Below are 24,964 nucleotides of genomic sequence, written 5' to 3' on the forward strand. Positions count from 1 at the left end.
TTTTGTAAGCTTTCCGATCCTCGGATGGATCATCATATGGAGGAAAAGTTGGTGGACAGACCAGTGGAACAGTACCCCTCTGTTGATGGAAGCCGACAAAGTGGTCACTGCCAAAGTAAGCTGTTGAATCAGGGACAGTAGCACAGCGTCTATAATGACTAAACCTGATGAAACCACACTTAAAGACTGCACGTAAGGAAATCATTCCAAACTCATTGCCAATCACGTAATAACCAAGTTATACACAAAACCGATCCAAGTAACACAGATATGGCTTTATTCATAAACCTCTGAACAATAACGGAAATAAGCCTCTCGGGAGTCCACACGTAACAAGACAAAAGAATCATACACAAGGTGCAATATAAATGATACAAAGAACAACTGATGTCAGCAGTACATACTAAAAGAACATAGTGAGGACGAGTCAGCACTGCTACGCATGTGTCACCGGCAGACAGAACAGTGGAGACTGTGTGTGCAAGCTTCCTACAGGCGGCTGTGGCCGGTCTGCGCTGATACAACTGGCAGTTGATTCAAGTACACACACGAGGCAACACTACACTCAGCGCATTCACACTCACATGTACTAGTAGCACGATACAACATCTACCATAGCTATTGTAGCTGACAAGATGGTGTTTCAAGTTAAGCATAAAGTAATATTCTGCCATCTATATTATATTATAAAGATTGAAGAGAATGTCTTTGACATTCTAAGGCTTATTGATGACTAACAATGCCTACAAAAGAAAAAAAGGTGCAACCTCGATAGAAAAAAATTACATGTAATTGCATCACGGTCACAAATCTCTACAAAGACTTCCAGTCTTCTGTTATCATAACTAACAACATGTTATAGTGAATGCTATATTATCGTGTGCTGATCGTGAACAGCACAAAATTCAGAATCAATTATTTATACTGACAAGAAGTGATTGTAGATCTCATTGACTGAAATGAAATGTCAGTTGTCCCCAACCTGTGAGCTCTCTGGCTGGCAGCACAGAACATCACAAGGAAATTTCCACAATTCAAAACAACAGTTACAGAAAGCCCATCATCTTTCACTGAAAACATCCTCAAATTTCTCCACATAATGCTTGATCTTTTGGAATGGTTTACAAGAAAGCTGGGGATTTTGCTCTGATCTTACCTTGTCCTACCATGCTCACTGCCTAACAGCCTGACTAGTAGTGAGGTTCTCAGCAGTAAGTACCCCTAAGAAGTTTCATTGTTCTCACATTTGTGATGTAAGCCAACCAGTCTTGCACACTGCCTCGGTGTTCAAATTCTGATACTTTGGACAGTGTTCAGTTTGCCCCCACTGAGCACCATTTTTGGTGCCTTTTTTAGAAATGCTCTACCTGCCACATGGATCTGAAATGAAAAGTCTATGCCTCACTGTCAGCTGGGTCATTGGAGATAAAGTAACACCTTAGAATGGATGAAACTGGGGGAAAGAACTGGCTGTGATCTTACCAGAGGTTGGCACCACCTCCCTTAGTGGGCATGACTCAAGACTAGCTATTAACAGGGTCACTTGGTATCAGATATTCATGGTATGTCACAGCATGTATTATAATGACAAACTGTGGTAGCAGAGTACTTAAAGCCACAGGCAAGGACTGATGCAGATTGCTAACAAACACCACTGACCTACATCACATCCTTTCAGCAACAATTTCATCTCCTCAGAAGGTGTAAACCTGTGGCATAGGAGCACCAGCCACATTGAAATTTATCTCTAGTATACATTCTTTTAAGTCTTACCTGTACAAAGAGATCAAGTCCCTGCATTTGTCTCCTGAAAGCACATTGCACTAACAATTTAATTTTCCACACAGGTGGGGGAACGAGGGTGGGGGTGGTGAGGGTGGGGAGGAGGGGTCCTGCAGCAGATGGAGGATGAACTGGGGAATTTTCTGTCTTTCTCATACAGACATCTACATCATTCTCATCTCTGACAGGACTAAGGCTTGTTGTCATCAGATAAAAAACATTGGCCTGCTTCTTGCTGGTTTATGATCTACATTTTTAAGCCTGCTACTTTCCCATCCAACTTTTTTTTTGTCTTCGGTGTAGTGAGTGGTTCAGCAATTTTTTTTGTGTGTTGTTGTGGGTTATGCATTTCTAGACTTTTTGTTAAATTTAGAATCCCTGCCAGGCAGCTGAGCTGGCATGCGTAGAACAGCATAGTTCAGAAACCTGCCATGGAGAACACATGCATCACGGCCTACAGACCCGCTGACAGAAGCATTTACTTGCGAGCGGCAGTAAGCACCGCACGCCAGTGTTCCTGCAGAGTTAAACTGCCACGGACGTAGCCTTGCGCTTCATGCTGAGAGTTGGCAAGTGCTGTCGTTAGCCACCCACACCAGCCATGTAAATTGCAATGTGCATATCTATGTGGGTTCGGACACTCAGTTTCCCGTAGTTCAATTTGCATGGCGAATTCGTTCCACTCATGGGGTCTGTTACCTAGTTGTAACGGAGTCACCATCAGACTGCGAAGTACCCACGAAGAATATGTTGAGTAGCAACATTGTCATAACTTCAGCGTTTCCTAAAGTGGTGACAAAGGGCGTTCTTACAGGTGTGATATCTCTGGTTTTTCTTTTTCCTTTCCCAATTTTCATAGTGTTCACTTTGGCCTACAACTGACACAGTGTTTCTGCAATGCTCACAGGAACATTTGTGCCTAAAGAAGGAACAGCAGAAGGAGCTGCAGCCACCCACCCGCGGGGCACTTTTCTTCTCTGCCTCCGACATCGTTTGCCGGTTCTGATGTGGCTACAGAAAGGTGGGTGAATTATCTACGCCGGTTCTTGCTGCACTGTCGGGTAAGGCATATCGTCAATAGGGCATGAAAGACTGCCTTGGTGTTGTCATCATCCAGTAGTGAGGGTTTATAGGAAGTTGTCCAAAATTTGAAGCCCTTGACTGAGTCTGGGAAGCTTCTCTTTCAGGAGCTTTATCAGTCACTTATGCAGTATTTTGACCATCAGACCCACATGGAAGTGGCACAGTTGCAGTGGTCCTCCAAAGATTGTCATTTGCTGCATGTTCAACAGACTGCCCACACGTGAAGGCCATGCGTGGGGTATTCCGTCAAATAGGACATTTGGCAATTGTTTATGACAATCAGAGAGCTGGAAGTTAGTCGTTGCATGCCCCGATGTTTTCCCTGGACTCTGGCGCTGTTTCTGATGCCCCACACATGTCACGACAGTGTATTTTGCTGACATTGATTCTGGATGAGTGGCTGGTCGAATTTAAATTTGACACGGGAGTGTCAATCGGCCTCAATTGGGATACATACAGCATCATGGGTTGCCCAGAGTTGCAATGGCTGCTCTGTCAGGTTGTCTCTTATAGTACACACTGCATTACCTCGGGGGGTGGGGAGGGGGGGGGGGCAATTCTCCATCTCTATGAATTACGAGAATGTGGAACGTCAAATTACACTGTTAGAGGTCAATTCGTCATTAGCGCAAAATATCTTAGGTGTTGAGACTTTACTCTTTTCAGTTTTCAGTTTTCAGACCATTGACAAAGTGCATTTAGTGTCTCAATTCAATCCTTTTCATGATTTGGACTCTTTACTGCAGTCCTAAAGTCCGCTGTTTGACAACACTTTCTGCTGTGCAGAAAATAACTTTGCCCATATTTCTCTTCAGCTGTCGGCAGTCCTGAAATATTGTCGCCCCCACCCAAATTGCAGAGTTGACAGGATCAAGGTGCCATTTCTCTATTTTGTCGAGACAGTGGGCCACCCCTTTGGTGGTGATTCAGAAGCACGATGGCACCATGAACATTTGTGCCAGTTTTAAACAGTCAGTCAGTGCGCAATGTGTTTTACGGAACCTTCAGTCAGTTTTCCAATGTCTCCTGGAGAATGGCCTTCGTTGCAAGCTGGAGAAGTGCAGTTTTTTTTCCCCTAAAGGGGCATTTTTTGGATCATGTGCTTAGTAAATACGGTCTCATTCATACATACGACCATATCAAAGCCACCCAAGAACTTGAAGGAGCTCCAGTCTTTTTTGGATAAGATTTCATATTGTGCTCAGTTCATTCCCAGGCTGTGCACATCTGCCAGGCTCTTAACTGGCTTCATCAGAACGGCATCAAGTTTGTCTAGTCTGTGGACTGTGAATGGACGTTTCTGTCTCTCAAGCAGTGTTTATGTACTACTCCCTGTCTGGTTTCCTTTACACCAGGTAAATCTTTAAAAACAGCCTGGGACGCATACCGAGCGAGGGGGTGCAGTGGTTAGCACACTGGACTCGCATTCGGGAGGACGACGGTTCAATCCCGTCTCCAGCCATCCTGATTTAGGTTTTCCGTGATTTCCCTAAATCGTTTCAGGCAAATGTGGGGATGGTTCCTTTGAAAGGGCATGGCCGATTTCCTTCCCCATTCTTCCCTAACCCGAGCTTGCGCTCCGTCTCTAATGACCTCGTTGTCGACGGGACATTAAACACTAACCACCACCACCAATGTGACGCATACCAGTATGGCATTGGTGTTGTCCTGTCCCATCAGAACCAGGACAGCATCACACAGTTTATCACTTATGCACTGAAGACGCTTCCCACTGCACACCAGAACTACTCACAGGTGGAAAAGGAGGCACTAGTTACTATTTTCAGGCTTAAAAGTTTCACATCTTCCTGTACAGGCTGAGGTGTTGCCTTCTTCAGTGGTCAGTCCACTGCCATTTCTGCACTGGACATCATGGCCAAAGCCTGGTCATTTCTGGCTCTAAGTGGCCTTTTCGGGTGGGAAGGATTAAGTATCCCTGCCAGCAGGCATCACAATGGACACACATAAGCTGGTATGGGTAGAACAGTGCAGTATTTCAGAAATCTGCCATGGAGGTTGCACGCATCATGTGATATGAACAGACCCACTGAGAGAAGTGTTTACTTGTGAGGAGCAGTGGGTGGTGCATACCAGTGCTCCTGCGGAGTTAAACCACCGTGGACCTAGCCCTGCGCTTCATGCGTAGAGTAGTTGTGTGCTCAGTTGTTGGCCGCCCACACCAGCCATGTGCTGAGTAAATTGCCATGCGTGTATTTAAGAGGGTTAGTACACTTCGCTTCCTGTAACTCAGTTCGAAGTTGAGCAGCTTCCAATCATGGGGTTCTGTTTGCCAGTTGTTACCGAGCCACCGTCGGCATGTCAAGTACCCGCACAGACCATATTGAGTGGCAGTATTGTCACTGAACATAAACTGTGTCAAAGAAATATAGTGGAGACAAACAAATATCAAATAGAAATTATAGTTATATACTGGACAATTTCAAACTACATTTAGTATTGCCAGAAAATCAGAGTTTATTAACTTATCGTGATGTCAAAGAAATAAATGTTAATTCCTTCAGAGAGAGAGAGAGAGAGAGAGAGAGAGAGAGTGTGTGTGTGTGTGTGTGTGTGTGTGTGTGTGTGTGTGTGTGTGTGTGTGTGTGTGTGTGTGTTTGGAAAGTACTTACTACTTTAAATTATAGGAAATTACCAAGTGCAAAATTAACAAAATGACATTACAAAGGAGAGAAAAACTGTGTGTACATATCCCTACCTGGTGATGTGTGGCATTTGTCATGTCTGTTCCATTAATTTCGATGAGTTGATCACCAGGGCGCAGACGACCATCCTGGGATATTAAACCATCTTCAAATACTTCTTGCACCACAATGCAGTGCTGGAACACAATAATAATAATAATAATAATAGCAATAAATATTCGGAAAGTATCTACTTTCACACAAATCCAATATAGTAAGGAACGAAATGAACAGCAGAAGAGAGCAAAGAAAACAGCGAAAAGCTGAAAAGGGTACTGCAGAAAGAAAAGCTCACTTGTCTATGTAAACATGATTCTTAGTTGGTATATAGTGGAAAAGGTTAATAACCCTGAAAATAATATGGGAATGATTCAACAGAACAAAAACGCTAACGAATAGAAGATGGAACACCACCCATGTAATAAATTATAACAGATTCTAAGGCTTTCAATTGTGACTGTTTGATAGGACAAATTAATATTTATAGAATATTTTTTGTAAGACAGCTATATAATGGTAATTTGATAAACTATGAACTGTGCATGAAATATAAAAGAATGTTTATGCGAATATATTAGCAAGATATTGTGAATCACTATTGCCCAAAATCATTTTTATATCCAATGGAATTGCATAGAGCATTCATTGTGGGACAAGCAACACAGCCCAGGAACTACAGGACAAAAACACCAAGCAGATATGTCTAAATCACACTATTAACAATATTCAAATAAAAAGAGCATTATCTTTATAAAATATATTTCTGACAACTATCATAAATTAAACAAACTTTTAATTAACACACAAACATATTTTGTCATATTTGTGAACTTTTACATGTTGTTTCACACATAATACTAACACATATAAAGTAACAGGAAACTTTTACAAAATAGAAAAGTCTTAAACAATTGCTGAAAAATCACAAGAGCTTTAAAGTACTAATGATACAAAGTATTTCTCCATACACATGAGTAAAGGAATTAAATTGCCTTTGTTGTGTCATCTATTACAGATGTTCGATATTCCAATGTTGGCACCACCAAAGGAATTATTAAGAGTGTCTGAGGCCAGCCTGGAGCCAACTCTTCCCAGAAGCTCCACAGTGCCACCACCACAAGCCACTACTGACATATTTTCGGCAGCTCTTAGTTGTTGTGATAGTATGTATTCAACGATATTAGTTGCCTATTAAAGACATTGTGTGTGACTATGTGTTACTGGACAAGAACTGTAAGTTCATGGACTGAGTGTACTTCATATTCTAACCCAAGAACACGGTAATTTATTGCTAGAACAGTACAAACACGTGGAAGACAGGGTACAGTTCAATTAGTAATACAGAATTGGCTGGTGGAACCTTGCGCTCTGGCCTATATACGAGGGTCACTCCAAAAGAAATACACATTTTTTTTTTAAATCCATCTTTTATTCTACATGTCTGAAAGTTTTACAGTGTGTAGATACATTCTTTAGGAACAATGTTTTCATTTATCCACATAATTTCTATCCCTCTCAACTGCCTTACGCCATCTTGGAACCAGCACCTGTATAACCGCACAGTAAAATTCTGGACCAACCTGTTGAAGCCACTGTTTGGCAGCGTGCACAAGAGTCATCATCTTTAAACCTTGTTCCACGAAGAGAGTATTCCAGTTTCCCATAGAGATGATAGTCACATGGAGCCAGGTCAGGACTGTAAGGCAGGTGTTTCAGTGTTGTCCATCCGAGTTTTGTGATCGCTTCCATGGTGTTTTGACTGACATACGACCGTTCATTGTCGTGCAACAGCAAAACATCCTGCTTTTGCCGGTGTGGTCGAACACGACTCAGTCGAGCTTGAAGTTTCTTGAGTGTCGTCACATATGCATCAGAATTTATGGTGGTTCCACTTGGCATGATGTCCACAAGCAAGAGTCCTTCGGAATCGAAAAACACTTTGCCAGCAGAAGGTGTGGTTTTTAATTTTTTTTTTTTTCCTTGGGTGAATTTGCATGATGCCACTCCACTGATTGCCTCTTCGTCTCTGGTGAAAAATGATGGAGCCATGTTTCATCAGCTGTCACAATTATTCCAACAAATTCATCTCCACCATTCTCGTACTGTTCCAAAAGTTCGCTGCATATCGATTTTCTTGTTTCTTTGTGAGCCACTGTCAACATCCTGGGAACCCACCTGGCACAAACCGTTTTTAACGCCAACACTTTCAGTATTCTGCAAACACTTCCTTCCCCTATCCCAACGTAGCGTGACAATTTGTTCACTGTGATGAGTCTGTCAGCAGTCAACAATTAGTTAACTCTCTGCACACTGTCTGGAGTGTGTAGGCAGTACGAGGCCTGCCACTGTGAGAACAATCCTCAATATTGCCTTGCTCACTTTCATCACGTAACCTGCTTGCCCACCGACTAACTGTACTGCGATCGACAGCAGCATCTCCGTGCACCTTTTACAACCTCTTGTGAATGTTTACCATTGTCTCGTTTTCACAGCACAGGAATTCTATGACAGCACGTTGCTTCTGACGAACGTCAAGTGTAGCAGCCATCTTGAAGACATGCTGTGATTAGATTAGATTAGATTTACTTCCATTCCAATTGATCCGCAGTGAGGAGGTCCTCCAGGATATAGAACATGTCAGAAAAACAACAATACATGACAAATATTTACAACTCAAACAAATAAGCTAATGTACCATTCCACAGGTCCCAAGTGGTATGGTCGTCATTTTTTAATGAACGCTATATGAAAGAATCATTTTACAAATACTAATGCATTGAATTTAAAATAAAAAAGTTTTTTTATTTATTTATAAGGTAATAAACGTGTAATGCAACTACTAAATACACTCCTGGAAATGGAAAAAAGAACACATTGACACCGGTGTGTCAGACCCACCATACTTGCTCCGGACACTGCGAGAGGGCTGTACAAGCAATGATCACACGCACGGCACAGCGGACACACCAGGAACCGCGGTGTTGGCCGTCGAATGGCGCTAGCTGCGCAGCATTTGTGCACCGCCGCCGTCAGTGTCAGCCAGTTTGCCGTGGCATACGGAGCTCCATCGCAGTCTTTAACACTGGTAGCATGCCGCGACAGCGTGGACGTGAACCGTATGTGCAGTTGACGGACTTTGAGCGAGGGTGTATAGTGGGCATGCGGGAGGCCGGGTGGACGTACCGCCGAATTGCTCAACACGTGGGGCGTGAGGTCTCCACAGTACATCGATGTTGTCGCCAGTGGTCGGCGGAAGGTGCACGTGCCCGTCGACCTGGGACCGGACCGCAGCGACGCACGGATGCACGCCAAGACCGTAGGATCCTACGCAGTGCCGTAGGGGACCGCACCGCCACTTCCCAGCAAATTAGGGACACTGTTGCTCCTGGGGTATCGGCGAGGACCATTCGCAACCGTCTCCATGAAGCTGGGCTACGGTCCCGCACACCGTTAGGCCGTCTTCCGCTCACGCCCCAACATCGTGCAGCCCGCCTCCAGTGGTGTCGCGACAGGCGTGAATGGAGGGACGAATGGAGACGTGTCGTCTTCAGCGATGAGAGTCGTTTCTGCCTTGGTGCCAATGATGGGCGTATGCGTGTTTGGCGCCGTGCAGGTGAGCGCCACAATCCGGACTGCATACGACCGAGGCACACAGGGCCAACACCCGGCATCATGGTGTGGGGAGCGATCTCTTACACTGGCCGTACACCACTGGTGATCGTCGAGGGGACACTGAATAGTGCACGGTACATCCAAACCGTCATCGAACCCATCGTTCTACCATTCCTCGACCGGCAAGGGAACTTGCTGTTCCAACGGGACAATGCACGTCCGCATGTATCCCGTGCCACCCAACGTGCTCTAGAAGGTGTAAGTCAACTACCCTGGCCAGCAAGATCTCCGGATCTGTCCCCCATTGAGCATGTTTGGGACTGGATGAAGCGTCGTCTCACGCGGTCTGCACGTCCAGCGCGAACGCTGGTCCAACTGAGGCGCCAGGTGGAAATGGCATGGCAAGCCGTTCCACAGGACTACATCCAGCATCTCTACGATCGTCTCCATGGGAGAATAGCAGCCTGCATTGCTGCGAAAGGTGGATATACACTGTACTAGTGCCGACATTGTGCATGCTCTGTTGCCTGTGTCTATGTGCCTGTGGTTCTGTCAGTGTGATCATGTGATGTATCTGACCCCAGGAATGTGTCAATAAAGTTTCCCCTTCCTGGGACAATGAATTCACGGTGTTCTTATTTCAATTTCCAGGAGTGTACTTATTTACAATGAACACATTACTGCACTGAAATTGTGCAGAAGTTATATTACACAAATCAGTTGGTTCTACTGAGAAACTCATCAATGGAGTAGAAGGAGTTGGCCACCAATAAATCCTTTAGGCTTCTCTTAAACTGAATTTCATTGGTTGTTAAGCTTTTTATGGCTGCTGGCAAGTTATTGAAAATGTGTGTTCCTGAATAATGCACACCTTTTTGTACAAGACTAAGTGACTTTAAAACCTTGTGAAGATTATTCTTATTTCTAGTATTGATTCCATGAATTGATGGCGCCACTCACGGGAACAGGTTGAACTAAGTTTGAAAACAAGCGGGAAGGATGTATCTACACACTGTAAAACTTTCACACATGCAGAATGAAAACTGTATTTTTACACAAATAGTGTGCATTTATTTTGGAGTGACCCTCGTATTCACTAATTCCAACGGGGGGCACAATCGACAGGCTGCGCACGCAACTGCTGTTGTATTAGCAGGCCGGGTGGTCTCTAGTGCCAGTCACAACACAAAGCACTCCTTTTCCTTGGTGCTTCCTGTGCTCACGTCCATTTCTCCTGTGGTCGACATTGGCTGTTGAGTCATGCACACGCTACCACCGGTGTGTAGGATGGCAAGTGGCGCGAGCACAGACAGGTGCAGTGTCCACATGGTAGGACAGGCGACGTCGGTGCAGCGTCCATTTCCAGGTCCGAGTCCAACTTCGGGCAAGTAGGCTGCGGCGAAGGCGGCGGAACAGGTGGCGCTGGCTGTGACGGCAGCATCGGCCGAGACAGTGTGGGAGCTGGGTTCCCGCTGCAGCCCCCGACAGCTGATGGGGGCAACCACAGCTCAGGAGGAAACGTCGGCAGCGGCGGCGGAGAAGCTGAAGGCACTGGCTGTGATGTAGGAGATGGCTGGGCAGCTGGTCACCGTGTCACAGCACCTGCTCCTCAGCCACGTGGACGATGCAAAGGTGTTGGCTACAGACACACTCGATTACCGCTGGCACCTATTTTGGCCAGCTGCCAAACCCGCGAGCCCGAACAGCTGTGCCAGGCCGGAAGCGTTGCAATGTCTTTGCTGGCGTGTGGCCTGGTGTCAGCTGAAGCAGATGTAGCAGAGTCTAGGGATGATGACTGTGCAACAACTCTGCCAGACTTATCTGCAAGAACTGAGGAACCAGTCAAGAGCTACTTCCAGTGACACACCTAAAACTTTTTTTTCCATCTGAGTCTTAAATGTCTGTACTAGTCGTTCTGCTCTCCCGTTCGATTGAGGGCGGAAAGAAGGAGACGTGTGGCGAACATCACTTTTTTTTACAAAAATCTTCAAATTCCTGATTTATGATCTGGGGGCCACAGTCAGTAACTAGCGTATACGGAGACCTTCCGCTGCAAACATTTTTGACAAAGCAGAAATTGTTGCTCGCGCAGAAGTAGACAGACAACACACCACGTGCGGAAATTTAGAATAGGCTCCAATTACAACAAGCCAGTATAAATTCAAAACAGGTCCCGCAAAATCAACATTAATTAATTCCCAAGGCACTGTCGATCCGGCCCGTGACTAAGCACGGGAAGCCGCCTGAAGGGTGGTACACTGTGGGAAGGCCGCAACAACTCGCGCTATTTCCCCACCAATCTGGTCAAAAAACATGTACGCGTGCTAACACTTTTGTACGTGACACATCCCAGTTGTCCACATGTAATAAATGCATAACCTCACGCCGAAGGGCGGACACGACTACAACTCGAGGAGCAGTGTCTTCTGTAGCTAACAGCGGCAGTCCATCCCACACAGAAAGACAACTTTGTGATGCAAAATAATTGAGTTTTTCCAGCTAGCCGTGTTGCATAAGGCCGGTATTACACTATCAAATTTCTTTGTCAAAGATTTGATCAAAGATGTGATCCAATATTCCGTCCAATATATTTGACAAAGATCTTTGACGTAGCGCTACAAGGGGTATCACACTGTCATCAAATTTTTCGTCAAAGTTCAACATGGCTGACAACAACTTGTTGTTAACCGCAGCAGTTCTACGTACTCCAATTGCATTGTGTGCACATGCGGAAAAGAAGTGGGGGGAAAAATGGAACCATACATACGAGGTTGACAGTCTTAAAAGTCCTGCGATTACAACTTGATAATAAATTCAGTTGGGAGGAGCACACCACAGAACTGCAGAAAGGCCTTAACAAATCTGTATTTGCAATTCGAGTGTTAGCAGACATAGGCAACATAAAAATGAAAAAGCTTGCATACTTTCATTCCATAATGTCATATGGGATAATATTTTGGGGTAAATATTGAAGTCAAACAAAAGTTTTCAAGGTCCAAAAGCGTGTAATACGTATTATTTGTGGAGTAAATCCACGGACCTCCTGCAGAAACCTCTTCAAAGAACTGGGTATACTAACTACTGCCTCTCAGTATATTTACTTCTTAATGAAATTTGTCGTAAATAATATATCTCTTTTTCCAACAAACAACTCAGTTCATACATACAATACCAGGAACAAAAATGATCTGCACAAGGACTTAAAAGCACTTACTTTAGTTCAAAAAGGGGTCCACTACTCAGGAACACTCATCTTCAATAATTTACCAGGAAACATAAAAAATTTTGTTAGAAATAAAGATCAGTTTAAAAGGAGCCTGAAAGACTTACTATTGGCCAACTCCTTCTACTCCATTGGCGAAATTTTTAATAGAAACAAATGATGTATTGTATTTATTCATACTATTAGTATTGTTATTTCAGCTTAAAAAAATCGACATGTTCCCCATCCACGAGGATCTCCTCAGCACGGATCTATGGAACGAAAAACTAATCTAATCTGGGTGAAGCCGTGAGTTTTACGACGGCACGATAAAAGCATTCAAAAAAACTTGTTACGTACGCTTACAGTGGAAGACGTCAAGTCGTACATCAATTACTTAAGAATGGATGAGCATACATTTCTGTATGTGCTCAATGAAGTGTATCCTCATATCACCAAGCACAATATTCACTTAAGAACTGCTACATCTTCAGAAGACAGGCTCACTATAACACTCCGATTCCTTGCTACAGGAGAGGGTTATGTTAGGTTAGGTTAGGTTAGGTTAGGTCTCCAATCTTCTTAATCTATTTTTGTATTCAGGGTGCCCCACGTTGTAAAGCGCCTCATCAGCTTCAGACATCTCTATTAATTTTGTAGTTGTCGGCACACACCAATTGTATTTACCGGCAATGTTTATAAAAACACTACAGACGACAGAACGCTGCAGCGATGCTAGCGCTCAACGTGGTAACATATCACATTGCAGTGAACATAAGACAAGCGGTTTCTTTGATCAAATATACAGCGAGGCCCTAGATTTGATCAAATATTGGACGACATTTGACAAAGTCCCTATTACACAATCAAATATCTTTGACAAAGATATTGGACAAAGAAATTTGATAGTGTAATACCGGCCTAAGAGAAACAACTTCACTTAAAACAGGATCCGTGGCTACCGTGGCCTCACCTTTAGTGCTAGTAATACGAAAATCATCAACAACATGTTGAGCTACTACGTCTAAATGAAAACAAAGTCATTGTTCTTTATCAGACTATATCAGGACCAATTGGCAAACGCAATAATGTGCCAGCGTTTGCATGTTGCACCCTAGGTCGAAAATGTATCTCATAATTGTATCGTGACAGGAAAAGAGCCCACCGCTGTAATCGATATCAGGCTTTATCCGGCAAGGACGCCAAAGTTTTAAAAAGAGACACCATTGGTTTGTGGTGTGTGATCAGGTGAAACTTAGATCAGTGTAGAAAAACTGGATTTTTTTTTGCGCTGAATTTAAAGATTTAGAGGCATACGCCATACGGCATCCGCGACCATCTGCACACTTATGAGCAAGGACGGCGCAAAGGCCAAAGTGAAGACACATCTGTCACGAACACAAAGGTGTTGTTGACCCAGCTGAAACGTCATCAACCAAGGAGCCAATGCAGCGTAGATTTTAACTACTTGAATGCCTGGTCAGAAGCCGTGGGCCACTGGAAATGAACATCTTTACACAATAACGCACGGAGTGGTTAGTCACAGTAGCAGCACCCGCTATGAATGTGGCAGTACGTAGTTTTGCCTAAAAGCCTGTAATTCCTTGACAGACGTGGGGTGTGGCGAAGCGGCAATAATACCAATATGCTGGCGCAATGGTTTGTGCTGTCGTGTCCAATTGGCACTTTAACTCTGCAGACTATGAAACAGAAAACAGAGAACAAAGGTTCTGCAAATGTTCCTCTGTACAGGCACCAGACACTACTACGTCATTTAAATAGGCGATGCAGCCTTGAACTGATGCAATAAGTTGCTCTAAAAAGCGTTGAAAATTTGCTGGTGCGCCTGCCACACCAAAAGGCAAATGCTGGTATTGATCAAGCCCCAAAGGCGTATCGATAACTAGAGGAGTTTAGATTCCTCGTCGAGTGGCAGCTGTAAACATGCCTCTGGTAATCTGTGATGTCACCTTAAAGTTGCCTTAGGGGAGTATGCCACTATAGGAAAATAAGATTTTTTAAAATAAGGACAATGTCCAAGTATGTAGACACATCGCTAAATTTACACTTTAAACGATTACCACTTCCACCTGTGTCAAAACAAGACTAAGAAAAATATGAGGGATCATCCCAGCACCGACAGAGGTGACCGCCACCACTACCACAAACCGCACAAGTAACTCCACCTAGTCCAGATGCCTGTGGGGTAAGCAAGACTTCGCATGCTGCACGTCTAGAAAGTGTAGCTTCTGGCAGCGACTGAACCACATTAAACCCTCCCTTCTCCCCCGAAATGTAAGAGAAATGTACTTTATTAAAAAAAGAAAAAAAAACGTACTAGAAATGTGCATCAATTTTTATCTGACACAACTTACCTGGCAGCTGGCTGGAGAGAAACGCGGAGCTGTAAAGCATCAGCTATGCCCCTAATGCCCACGACAAAGCTCCCCTTCCCCTTTCTCACTGGACCGATAAGAATCAAGTCCCCATCTCCCCCCTTACTTTTACTAGAGCAAATGTCTGAACGACATCATTTGTGGTCTGCCAGCGCTCCCAGGCAGAATAAAAAGAGTAAGAAAACATAATTACAATTAATCTACCAAAACACGATATTTAAACAAACAACCTCGTGCTATACCCCTATATTGCCAGCGTGTGCCGTCACTACATGACTCGCAAATTGCTAGGGAAAAATCCGAGTATGTACACCTAAAACTCATTGATATAAACAATTATTACAGCTCATGTTGGATTATAGCCTACTGGTAAATAATGTTGGACACAACGAGTAGGAGCGTCTCTACACATCGATAAATGTAAAAATAATAACGACTGCCGTCCCGCATGGAGCTGTACACAAGAGACCAGTTTTCGAAGCTGGCTGTAGAGGGACTGAGACACTGTGCAACTGTCCGTGGGCTACCAACAACCAACGTAAGCCGTTCGTCGCAATATGCTGCGCCCACAACCACAGGGTGACAGAGCCAGAAAATAACGTCAATACTCTCACACATCATCAGTCCATGTGATCGCCAGAAGCTGAGGTCTGATACGGCGAACAGTGCACCATCAGCCGAAGTGTGCTGCAGCATAGTAAAATGCAAGTTCGTATTAAACACACTCTGATATTCTTTATTACATGTATCTCTCATTCGCTGAGAAGTGTGCTAATGTTCTCACCTATAAGGCTGGAAATGTTTATTATTATTTATTTATTTGCTTCGGAAACTGACGCTGATAACTATCACATTGACATGAACTTTGTTGCTTTACGGTTTGTAAGGTTGCTGGCACCCAACTGTAACTTTGACTTAAAAAACTATTTGGTAGCAGCAAATCTTGTGATGCTTTTGAAATACGAAAATGCTGTATCACACTCCTTAGATACTGATGGCTTACTTTGTAGAAGGGTTTCTCTAAATCAGTCATGTAATGGTGGACCAGTTTTGTTATCAGTAGCTGCGATCAACAAGTGAGTATTACAGAGACGCTTCGTGAACTCAAACGGGGATCCCTGGAGAGAAGACGTTCTTTTCACGGAAATTTAGAGAACTGGCATTTGTTGCTGACTGCAGAACGACTGTTCTACCACCGACGTACATTCTGCGTAAGGACGATGAACACAAAAGAAACATTTGAACATGTAAAGAGGCATATAGACCTGCTTACTTCACTCGCTGTATTTGAGAGTTACGGAGAAGGTACCATGCAACATACGATGGCTTGCGGAACTTGTACATAGAACTGGATGTGTTCTAAAAATTTAGGAGTCACAACCGAAAGAAACGTCATGGTCATGTTATCAATTACTAAGCACAAAGTGTCCTAGAGTTCATACCAGCAGTTCATATATTAACGTAGACATTACTGTTTCACGAGTCAGTACCACGGTTTTTCTGATTATGCACATTTGTACACCATGGACTAGTTTTCCATGTAAGATCAACAATATGGTTTTCACGAAACTCTGCTGGGTAACTTTTTTAGGTACATAGTCTGAGGTAGGTTGCGTGATAATTATAACCCACTTCCACAAAATCCACCTGTTCAGGGTACTAGGCTCACGAGCGATTACCGTAACCTGATGTATTTTTATTATTAACACACCACGAGAAACGCGTTTCAATCCGAATCATTTCCCTTAACGTGTTTTGCAAGCGATAAATAATTATAAATTACAGCGAACATGATGGGTAATCGTGGGTATTTTTCGACTGCATACTGACATTAGTGTAGCGTGGAGGAAGTGTCACACATTTCCGCATATAAAGCTACTTGTTGCAGCGTAAGAGCAGTAGGTAAGTAGCACCTAACACAATTCGAAAACATCATGAACTATCCAATCACGAAACGGTGTTTTATACGTAGTGTCAATATGTATTTTTTCATTTATGACTGGAAGTGTCTTCATAATGCCATGGCCGACTTACAAGCTCATATTACTTCCCAGTAGACGAACTGAAGAAAAAAAAAAAAAAAAAACCATACATACAGGATGAATCACCGGAAACTTGCACCGCAAGTATTGCGGAATGGAAAGGGCTATTGATGTGCAGTTTTCAGAGAATGGATTGGTAGTCAGGGGGCTTGTATTGTTAGCAAATAAATAGAGTGTAAAAATACTCAGAAAGCGTATATTTGTATGTACACTTTTTTAAATGGAACAATGCTTACTGACATTAACAAACTAAAAGTAGGGTAAATTAGCATGTCAGTGGCGTTTGTTGCAGGATTCTAGTGGGAGTGATTTACGAGATATTATATTATAAAAGTTTCCACACCAGCACTTGTTTGTGCCAGTCAACCTGTGTAGTTGCTACGTACGATGTTGTTATGTTTGCTTACAGTGTGCTTGTGTGTTCCTCGAGTGCATTGTGACCTGCTAGTCAGTCAGTGTGTGAGAGAGTCCAAGCAGCAGGTCGTGAGTGGACGATGGGATTTACTAATGCAGAGAAAGCCGACATGTTCATGATGTATGGAGAGTTTATGAAGAAAGCAGTTCGTTCTTTTATGGTGTATATGGGAAGATATCGCAACAGACATCAAGCACCTCGGCAATTATTTATCAACCTCTCCAATCAGTTACATGAAAGTGGTAGTGGAACATCCAGATAACATACCGGAAGGAAACAAGTGACGACACAAGAGGGAGAAATTAATGTTCTTGCTGCCGTTGCAGTTGATCCGTACGATAGCCCATGTGCAGTCGGATGAGGAAGTGGCATGAATCGGGCAAGTGTCCTACCCATTCTCCATCGACATAGCTTCCATCCCTATTCCGTGTCTCTCCACCAAGAGCTACATGCAAACGATTATAAGAATAGTGATAACTTCTGCTTTAAGACAGGATACTCCAGATGTATCATGTATCTTGTTTAGTGATGAAGCCATATTTACCAATCATGGCCAGCTAAACCGCGAAAACATCCACTACCGGTCTGATGAGAATCCCCATTGGCTTCGTCAGGTGGAACATCAGCGTCCATTGAGTGTAAATGTGTGGTGTGGGTTAGTGAACCACGAGCTCACAGGCCCAGTTTTCATAAACGGAAAGCTGAATGCACACAAGTAACGCAGTATCCTAACAGAACATCTTCCATGGATGCTAGAAGACGTTCCTCTGGTGACTAGGAGGAACCTGTGGTACCAACATGGTGGTTGTCCAGTACAAAGTGGACGAAGTACTACAGCATGTCATCATGAATTTATTCCAATCGTTGGATTGGACCTGTACCTTGGCTGGCCCGTTTATAGGATTTGAAGCCTGTAGACTTTCTGTGGGGAAAGCTGAAAGATGCTCTCTAGGATATACCAACGACACCCCAATGATACGCAACGATGTATTACTGTAGCCTGTTAGGATGTGTCTGCTCTCTGCTGAAACCCTAGGATGTAAGTACCAGTCATTCCATATCACACTGGAAGTGTGTATTGCCACTGCTGGTGGTCATTTTGAACAAAACCTCTGAGGTCAGGTGTCTCATTACTGGTCAGCATCCACATAACTTGTGTGTGCACTGATGTTCTTAAGCGTGTGTTACCACAGGTATTGTACAAGTGACGTGTCGGAACTTTTCAAAATACTGTATCTCATAAATGACTCATGCTAGAGTCTTGCAACAAACACCACTGATATTCTAATTTACCCTTCTTCTAGTTTGTTAATGTCTACAGAGATTGTTCCATTTTTTTAAGTGTATTTGCACAAACAATACAGTTCAAAAAATGGTTCAAATGGCTCTGAGCACTATGGGACTTAACATCTATGGTCATCAGTCCCCAAGAACTTCGAACTACTTAAACCTAACTAACCTAAGGACATCACACAACACCCAGCCATCAAGAGGCAGAGAAAATCCCTGACCCCGCCGGGAATCGAACCCAGGAACCCGGGCATGGGAAGCGAGAACGCTACCGCACGACCACGAGATGCGGGCACAATACAGTTTCTAAAGAGTATTACAGTCTGTTGATTGGCTAACAATGCGAGGCCCTGGCTACCAGCCGGCCGAAGTGGCCGTGCGGTTAAAGGCGCTGTAGTCTGGAACCGCAAGACCGCTACGGTCGCAGGTTCGAATCCTGCCTCGAGCATGGATGTTTGTGATGTCCTTAGGTTAGTTAGGTTTAACTAGTTCTAAGTTCTAGGGGACTAGCTTAGAACTACTTAAACCTAACTAACCTAAGGACAACACACAACACCCAGTCATCACAAGGCAGAGAAAATCCCTGACCCCGCCGGGAATCGAACCTGGGACCCCGTGCTCGGGAAGCGAGAACGCTACCGCGAGACCACGAGCTGCGGACACCAAAAACATTGTGCGAAAACATTACATCACGAGCACTTTCCAACATTACATGACCTCAGTTTTTTCGTCTCCCTGCCAAGTTCATCCCAAAAGAGTTTTGTGGGATTTAGGTCATGTGACTGACGTGGCCAAATCATAAGTAGGGGGGCAAGGCGGTTTGTGGTCCATTTGTTAGTGCGGGTTGCCTACATCAGGGGCAGGTATGCACTCAGGGGCAAACCTATCGTTCCTCTTTGATTGACAGGTACTTAACCTATTATTCTGCTAAAAGGATCCTTCCTTTTGATTGACAGGCACTTAACCTATTGTTCCCCCACCCCCTCCCACCCCACTCGCCTCCCCCCTCAGGAAACCTCCAACCCACCCCTCCCCTTCACAGCTACAGGTACACTTTCAGGTCTGAGTTATTGGAATAGCCCCTCTCCCTCTTATCAGTTTGATTGACTTCTTAATTAAGTTGCTCAATTAATTAAGCTCTATCCCCCTGGTAAAGTTATGAACAGTCGAGTGCTGCTTGTAAATACTCTGACCCTCAGCATTTAACTCTTAGTGTAGCATCATCATCATCATCATACATTGATAATATAGGCCCTGTTAGACCGCTGCAATAGATGTCCTGATAGGAGTGGGACAGAACATATTCTGTAGTCATATGCTTCTTGATTTATGTTTTTGCGCAACAGAGTTCATCCCACTCGTACTCTGAAAACCGAACTTTAATATTTTTCGGCACATTTTCGAGCGCTTACAATTCAATTCCTACATGAAGACATTTTGAACCGCTAACCGTTAACACTTAACATGAGGCGAATAGTGTAAGTGGCAGTGCACTGGAGGTTGGTATCTTCTCATCCACACCAGTGCAGTTAGCCATCTGTTCTTGCACTGATGCTGGAATGTCTCTTGCGGGGTGGGAGCTTATATATAGGTTTTAAAAATGACATACAATTCCAGCAGAGACAGATGTTTGCATGCATTGTGTACTGCATCTTTAACGCAAATCACTTATTTTCAGGACTGTATTCTTCCTCTTCATACGTTCAAGCATAAATGCGCACTTCCATTCTACATGCAGTGAGCTGTGGATGCACTCCTTAGCTGAATGAGTGCATGTAATACATGCTATTAAAACAGTCCCCCCTCCCCCCACCTGGCACTAACATCTCACTAATTCAGCACCGACAGCTCAACAAGGACTGATATCTCAGCCTCTTGTGGTGGTAACACCGAACTAAGCCTCTACTGCTGTAGGTAGATAATAAATTTAAACAAATTATATTCGAATTGAATGACATCATGAGCAGTCTGAGGAATTTCTCAGGTGTCAAGTATGAAAGCCTCTTGCTTGTGGGACCCAAAAGGACACCTGAGCGTCGCTTGGTAGCTGACAGCCGTGGTGTCACTTCGCGGGGGCTGCCAGTGCACCCGGACTCCTGGGGGCATCGGCGTCAGGCATCAAGTGGCGGGATGTGTTTTTAGCGATCTTTTATTTAAACTATATTGCATCTGCCTTGCCCCCTACTATCATATTCTTCTGCTCCCCATGTTTTTCTTTTCTATTTATATACTCTCTTTACAATTCAGAAGATGTTTGAGATGACTGTCCTAATGCAGAACAAACCTACAACCAGTACATTTTTAGCCAGATGGCACTACAGTGTTGATCAGTATCCTTTTAAATCCATCCTTCTTTAACATTCTAATAATTCTCCCTAGATAACTGACTTCAACACTTGCAAAATAAAACGACCAACTATCCAACATGCATCACCACTGACGTCACACGCGCGCGCGCGCGCGCGCGCGCGCACGCACACACACACACACACACACACACACACACACACACACACACACACACACACACACTCCATACCTTCTCCTCGAACTAGATGATCAAACATTCCAAATATTTCGGACTTAGATTTTACCAGGAAAAACACCTCAGACTACAGCTGCAAACTTCAGTTTTTGTGCTGCTATACCCTTTACAATCTTTTTCACCATACCCTGTTTGTGTAACAAGGGTGTTTTGGCCGCTATGCACTCCTTCACACCTTGTTGCCGCAGACGACGGTTCCACCGTTGTGTTAGATGTTGGAGCTGCTTGCATACTGTTTACTTCCTTGTGAATTACAGGTGCAATGCGAGTCCTCTGACATTTACTCTGTGGACATATGAAGCGATCTTCCCTGGATGATGTTACTCGAGGTCTTCCAGATCGGGAAACACTTGCATTGGCATAAGTTTGTTTCAACCGCTGCAATGTATACACCACTGTAGATTGGTCTGCGCCAGCTTTTCTTGCTGTTGTACCTACAATAGCCTTCCTGACGCAGAGCTACAATTACAGCACGTTTTTAAATTTCAATCTCCTGCTTGTGTCTAATTAGGAGGTAATATGGTACGAATCTGATCACACACTGCTAGATGCACACAGTGTACTATAAACTAATGCGAACTGATTGGTAAACAGACATCTGGTGGCATCATGGCTGTTCAAATGGAACTTCCTGATGTAAAGGCAGATCAAGTGTTACTGTCGATACTCTTCCGCACCACTATGTGAACAACTTGAGACAGGCACTTAATCTCTGCGTGTTTATACTCGTTTTATCGTCACAATGGGAATATAATAGAATATTCGAAACGTAGTCCCTGTTTTAAAAAGAAATCCATAGTTGCGATATGTGATCGAAAACTTTTGACCAGTAGTGTAAATAATAGATAACAGTTTAAGTTCTCAGGAAGACAAAATTCGTTCTATATCTTTGCCAGTAAAACAGTCAGACCTCCCCTTTGTCAGCAGAGATACATAGCTGCTGTTTGCATTCTCATATTTACTGAAATGGAGACAATGACTCACTATATTTCTTTCCATATTCTTCACACTAACAAAAATGACTGGGAAGTCTTCACACTAGCAAAGATGACTGGGAAGGTGGAGCTTTTGCCAGCCATAGTTGCCAGTGCATAACCGCAAATCATTAACATGTTTCCCAGTATCATCATCTTACCCAGTCTCGATTCTATGATTCTATAGAAAATATCTGCCCCCATTAACTTGGCTGACTAATGGATTTCCATGTAGACAAATAGCCAGCAATCCACTCCCTTCCACCATTCTTGAAATGCATTGCTTCCTATGCTGATTCTGAAATGTAATTTGCTAATGAAAGTAGACAGTCACCAGATACACAACATACAATTTCACCAAAATACAATCTACAATACAACTGTCAATACTGATGTTTGTTAGTTTACGTAACCGATTTCCGTGTCAAATAATTAAAACAAGGCACATAAAATTCTGTGGCGCGCCTACAACCGACCGTCCGCGAGCCGCAGTATTTAAATTCCCGCGACTCCGCACTACCAGCAGCCGACCTATGGACCGTTACAAGAAGTTGGTCGGTGGACCGTCACAAGGCGATACTACTGGCTACACCAAGCCAGCAATCTATGCACTCACCAGCCAGCGGCAGGCGCTGATCCGACTAGGTAATGCATCCACTAATACGGTAACCAGCCAATAAGAATGTCGTAGTCATCCGCGTCGCCAGGATTTAAGACCGCGCTCTGGCTGTAAGAGGCAGTTCATTTATCTGTTGATGACTGATATTCATCCCCGAACTCGCCGCCGCCGCTGCCGCCCTGTCCGCCGTCGCTGTCTGTCTTTGTAGTCGCGTTCCTGAGGACAGGTCCTGCTCATCACGACACTTTCGGACTCGGGAAGTTTTCAGTAGTGACTATTGAACTTAGAAAAATTGTCATATCCTTTGTTGGCACAGATTTCAGCTCAGAACCAAGGCAAGACATATTATGCGCCAGGATAGTGACTCTGCCTTTTTTTGTTCCAAGTTCAAAAATGGTTCAAATGGCTCTGAGCACTATGGGACTCAACTGCTGAGGTCATTAGTCCCGTAGAACTTAGAACTAGTTAAACCTAACTAACCTAAGGACATCACAAACATCCATGCCCGAGGCAGGATTCGAACCTGCGACCGTAGCGGTCTTGCGGTTCCAGACTGCAGCGCCTTTAACCGCACGGCCACTTCGGCCGGCTTTGTTCCAAGTGTTTGACTTTCCTGCTAGGAACAGTAAAATTTTGTTCTTTTGTCCTGGACACGTCAAGAAGTAGTTAACCTTTTGTTGATTATCCAGAAGAACTTTTGTTTCCTTTTCCGATTCACTCATCAGATAATTTTGTTCAAAGTCCTTTCAGATTGTGTGCTGATAAACGTGTTAAGTGACAGTGCTTCCTGTTCGCAATTTCTGGGAGGCTTCTCACTGGCGACGAGGTAAAGGACTGTGAAAACGCATCTCCTCCAGGAAGCATTCGTTTTGTGCCCTGTTTCCCATGGCAAATGCAGCAGAAAATGTGGACCTCATGCACCTAGTTCTCGTCCTGCTCCAGCAGATGCAGCAAAGCAACAAGAGGCTGGCGGTACAGCTGCAGGCCATCACCCAGTCCTCACTTCTCATCCCAGGCCAGCTCACGTAGATCGACTTGTCGGTGTGCAGTATCTGGCAGCCACCTTTGCCCTCACCACACACTGACTAGGCCGATCCTTGGAACTGCTATGTCGCCTGGCTCTAACAGTATTTCTGCATCTATGATGTGTTAGGTGATACACAGCGCTGTGCCTTTCTATTAGCTGATGCTGGCCCATCAAGTGTGCAACTCATCAAGCAGCTTCATCCTGAAGCTGAGCTCCAGGCCCTCCCATACACCACCTTGAAGGCTAGCCTCACCAAATACTTTGACTCCCAGATTCATGTCACTGCGGAAGTTTTTAGATGACAGAAACCAGCCTCAGAAACCTATGATGAATGGATAGGTCGTCTTCAAGACCTGTCCCAGGAGTGCAGGTTTTATTGTTCCAATGGTCAGTGACATCAGTCCTACGCATCCTATCTGGTAAAGGACTTGGTGTTGGTCCATGCATCTGATGAGGCCCCCCACCATGACCTTTTAACACTCAAGGACCCTTTGTTGAATGGATGCCTCCCCATCATCAGGGCCTACGGACAATCTCTCCACTCCTCAGCGGCTAAGCAACACCCACCCCAGCATCAGTCTCAGAAACGTGACAACTAGCCCCCCCCCCCCCCCCCCCGCCCGGCCAATATCAGCAGCAGCATCCCTTCCCTCCTGTGTGCAGTGCTTCAGTCACCAACTCCACCAGCAGTGTCACTTCCGTCACTCCAAGTTTGTATCATGTGACAAAATGGAACATAAGGCTGAAGTGTTGCTCTTGCACATCTATGTCAGTGGACAATACACATGTCAATTAGCGAAAACAAGATCGATGCTAGACCAGTCTCTGCAAGCTGGACATTGTGTATATTCACTCCATCCTCCCATCTTCCACCAACCTGATGGGGCTGCAAGTGTAGCTCAACAGGGTTTTGGTCGCCTTGCAGGTTGACACAGGTTCAGCAGTCAACATTAACTGGGACACATCAGAGTGAATAGGGGCGCCCCACCCCCTCCATCATTTCTCCAAGAGTTTTAGAAATGATGTGATTTCCATCGCTGGGGTCTTCCATGGATGTGTACAGTATGGGAATACCTGTATCATGGCTCACATATTCATAGTTTTTGCCCCGGGTGCATGTAACCTGGTCAGGCTGGACCTTTCTAATGCTCTGGGATTTGAAATTCATGATTCAACACTGGCAGTTCATGCACAGAGTCGACTACCCCATCCCAGAAGTTTCCTTGAGAAATTTCCCTCCATCTTGTCAGCCACCATTACAGGGATCAACATCAT

General features: G+C 44.3%; 1 protein-coding gene across 2 annotated transcripts in view; it reads right to left on the reverse strand.

Annotated features, from left to right (window-relative positions):
- LOC126248152 (ligand of Numb protein X 2-like) overlaps window positions 1-24,964 on the reverse strand; it is a 462,639-nt gene that overhangs the window by 46,134 nt on the left and 391,541 nt on the right. For both annotated transcript variants that reach the window (XM_049948888.1, XM_049948889.1), the window contains one exon: window positions 5,582-5,704. In XM_049948888.1, the coding sequence (XP_049804845.1) occupies window positions 5,582-5,704 (123 nt within the window). The remainder of the gene's footprint in view (window positions 1-5,581; window positions 5,705-24,964) is intronic.

Source organism: Schistocerca nitens, chromosome 3, assembly GCF_023898315.1.
Source record: "Schistocerca nitens isolate TAMUIC-IGC-003100 chromosome 3, iqSchNite1.1, whole genome shotgun sequence".
Classification (NCBI taxonomy): Eukaryota; Metazoa; Arthropoda; class Insecta; order Orthoptera; family Acrididae; genus Schistocerca; species Schistocerca nitens.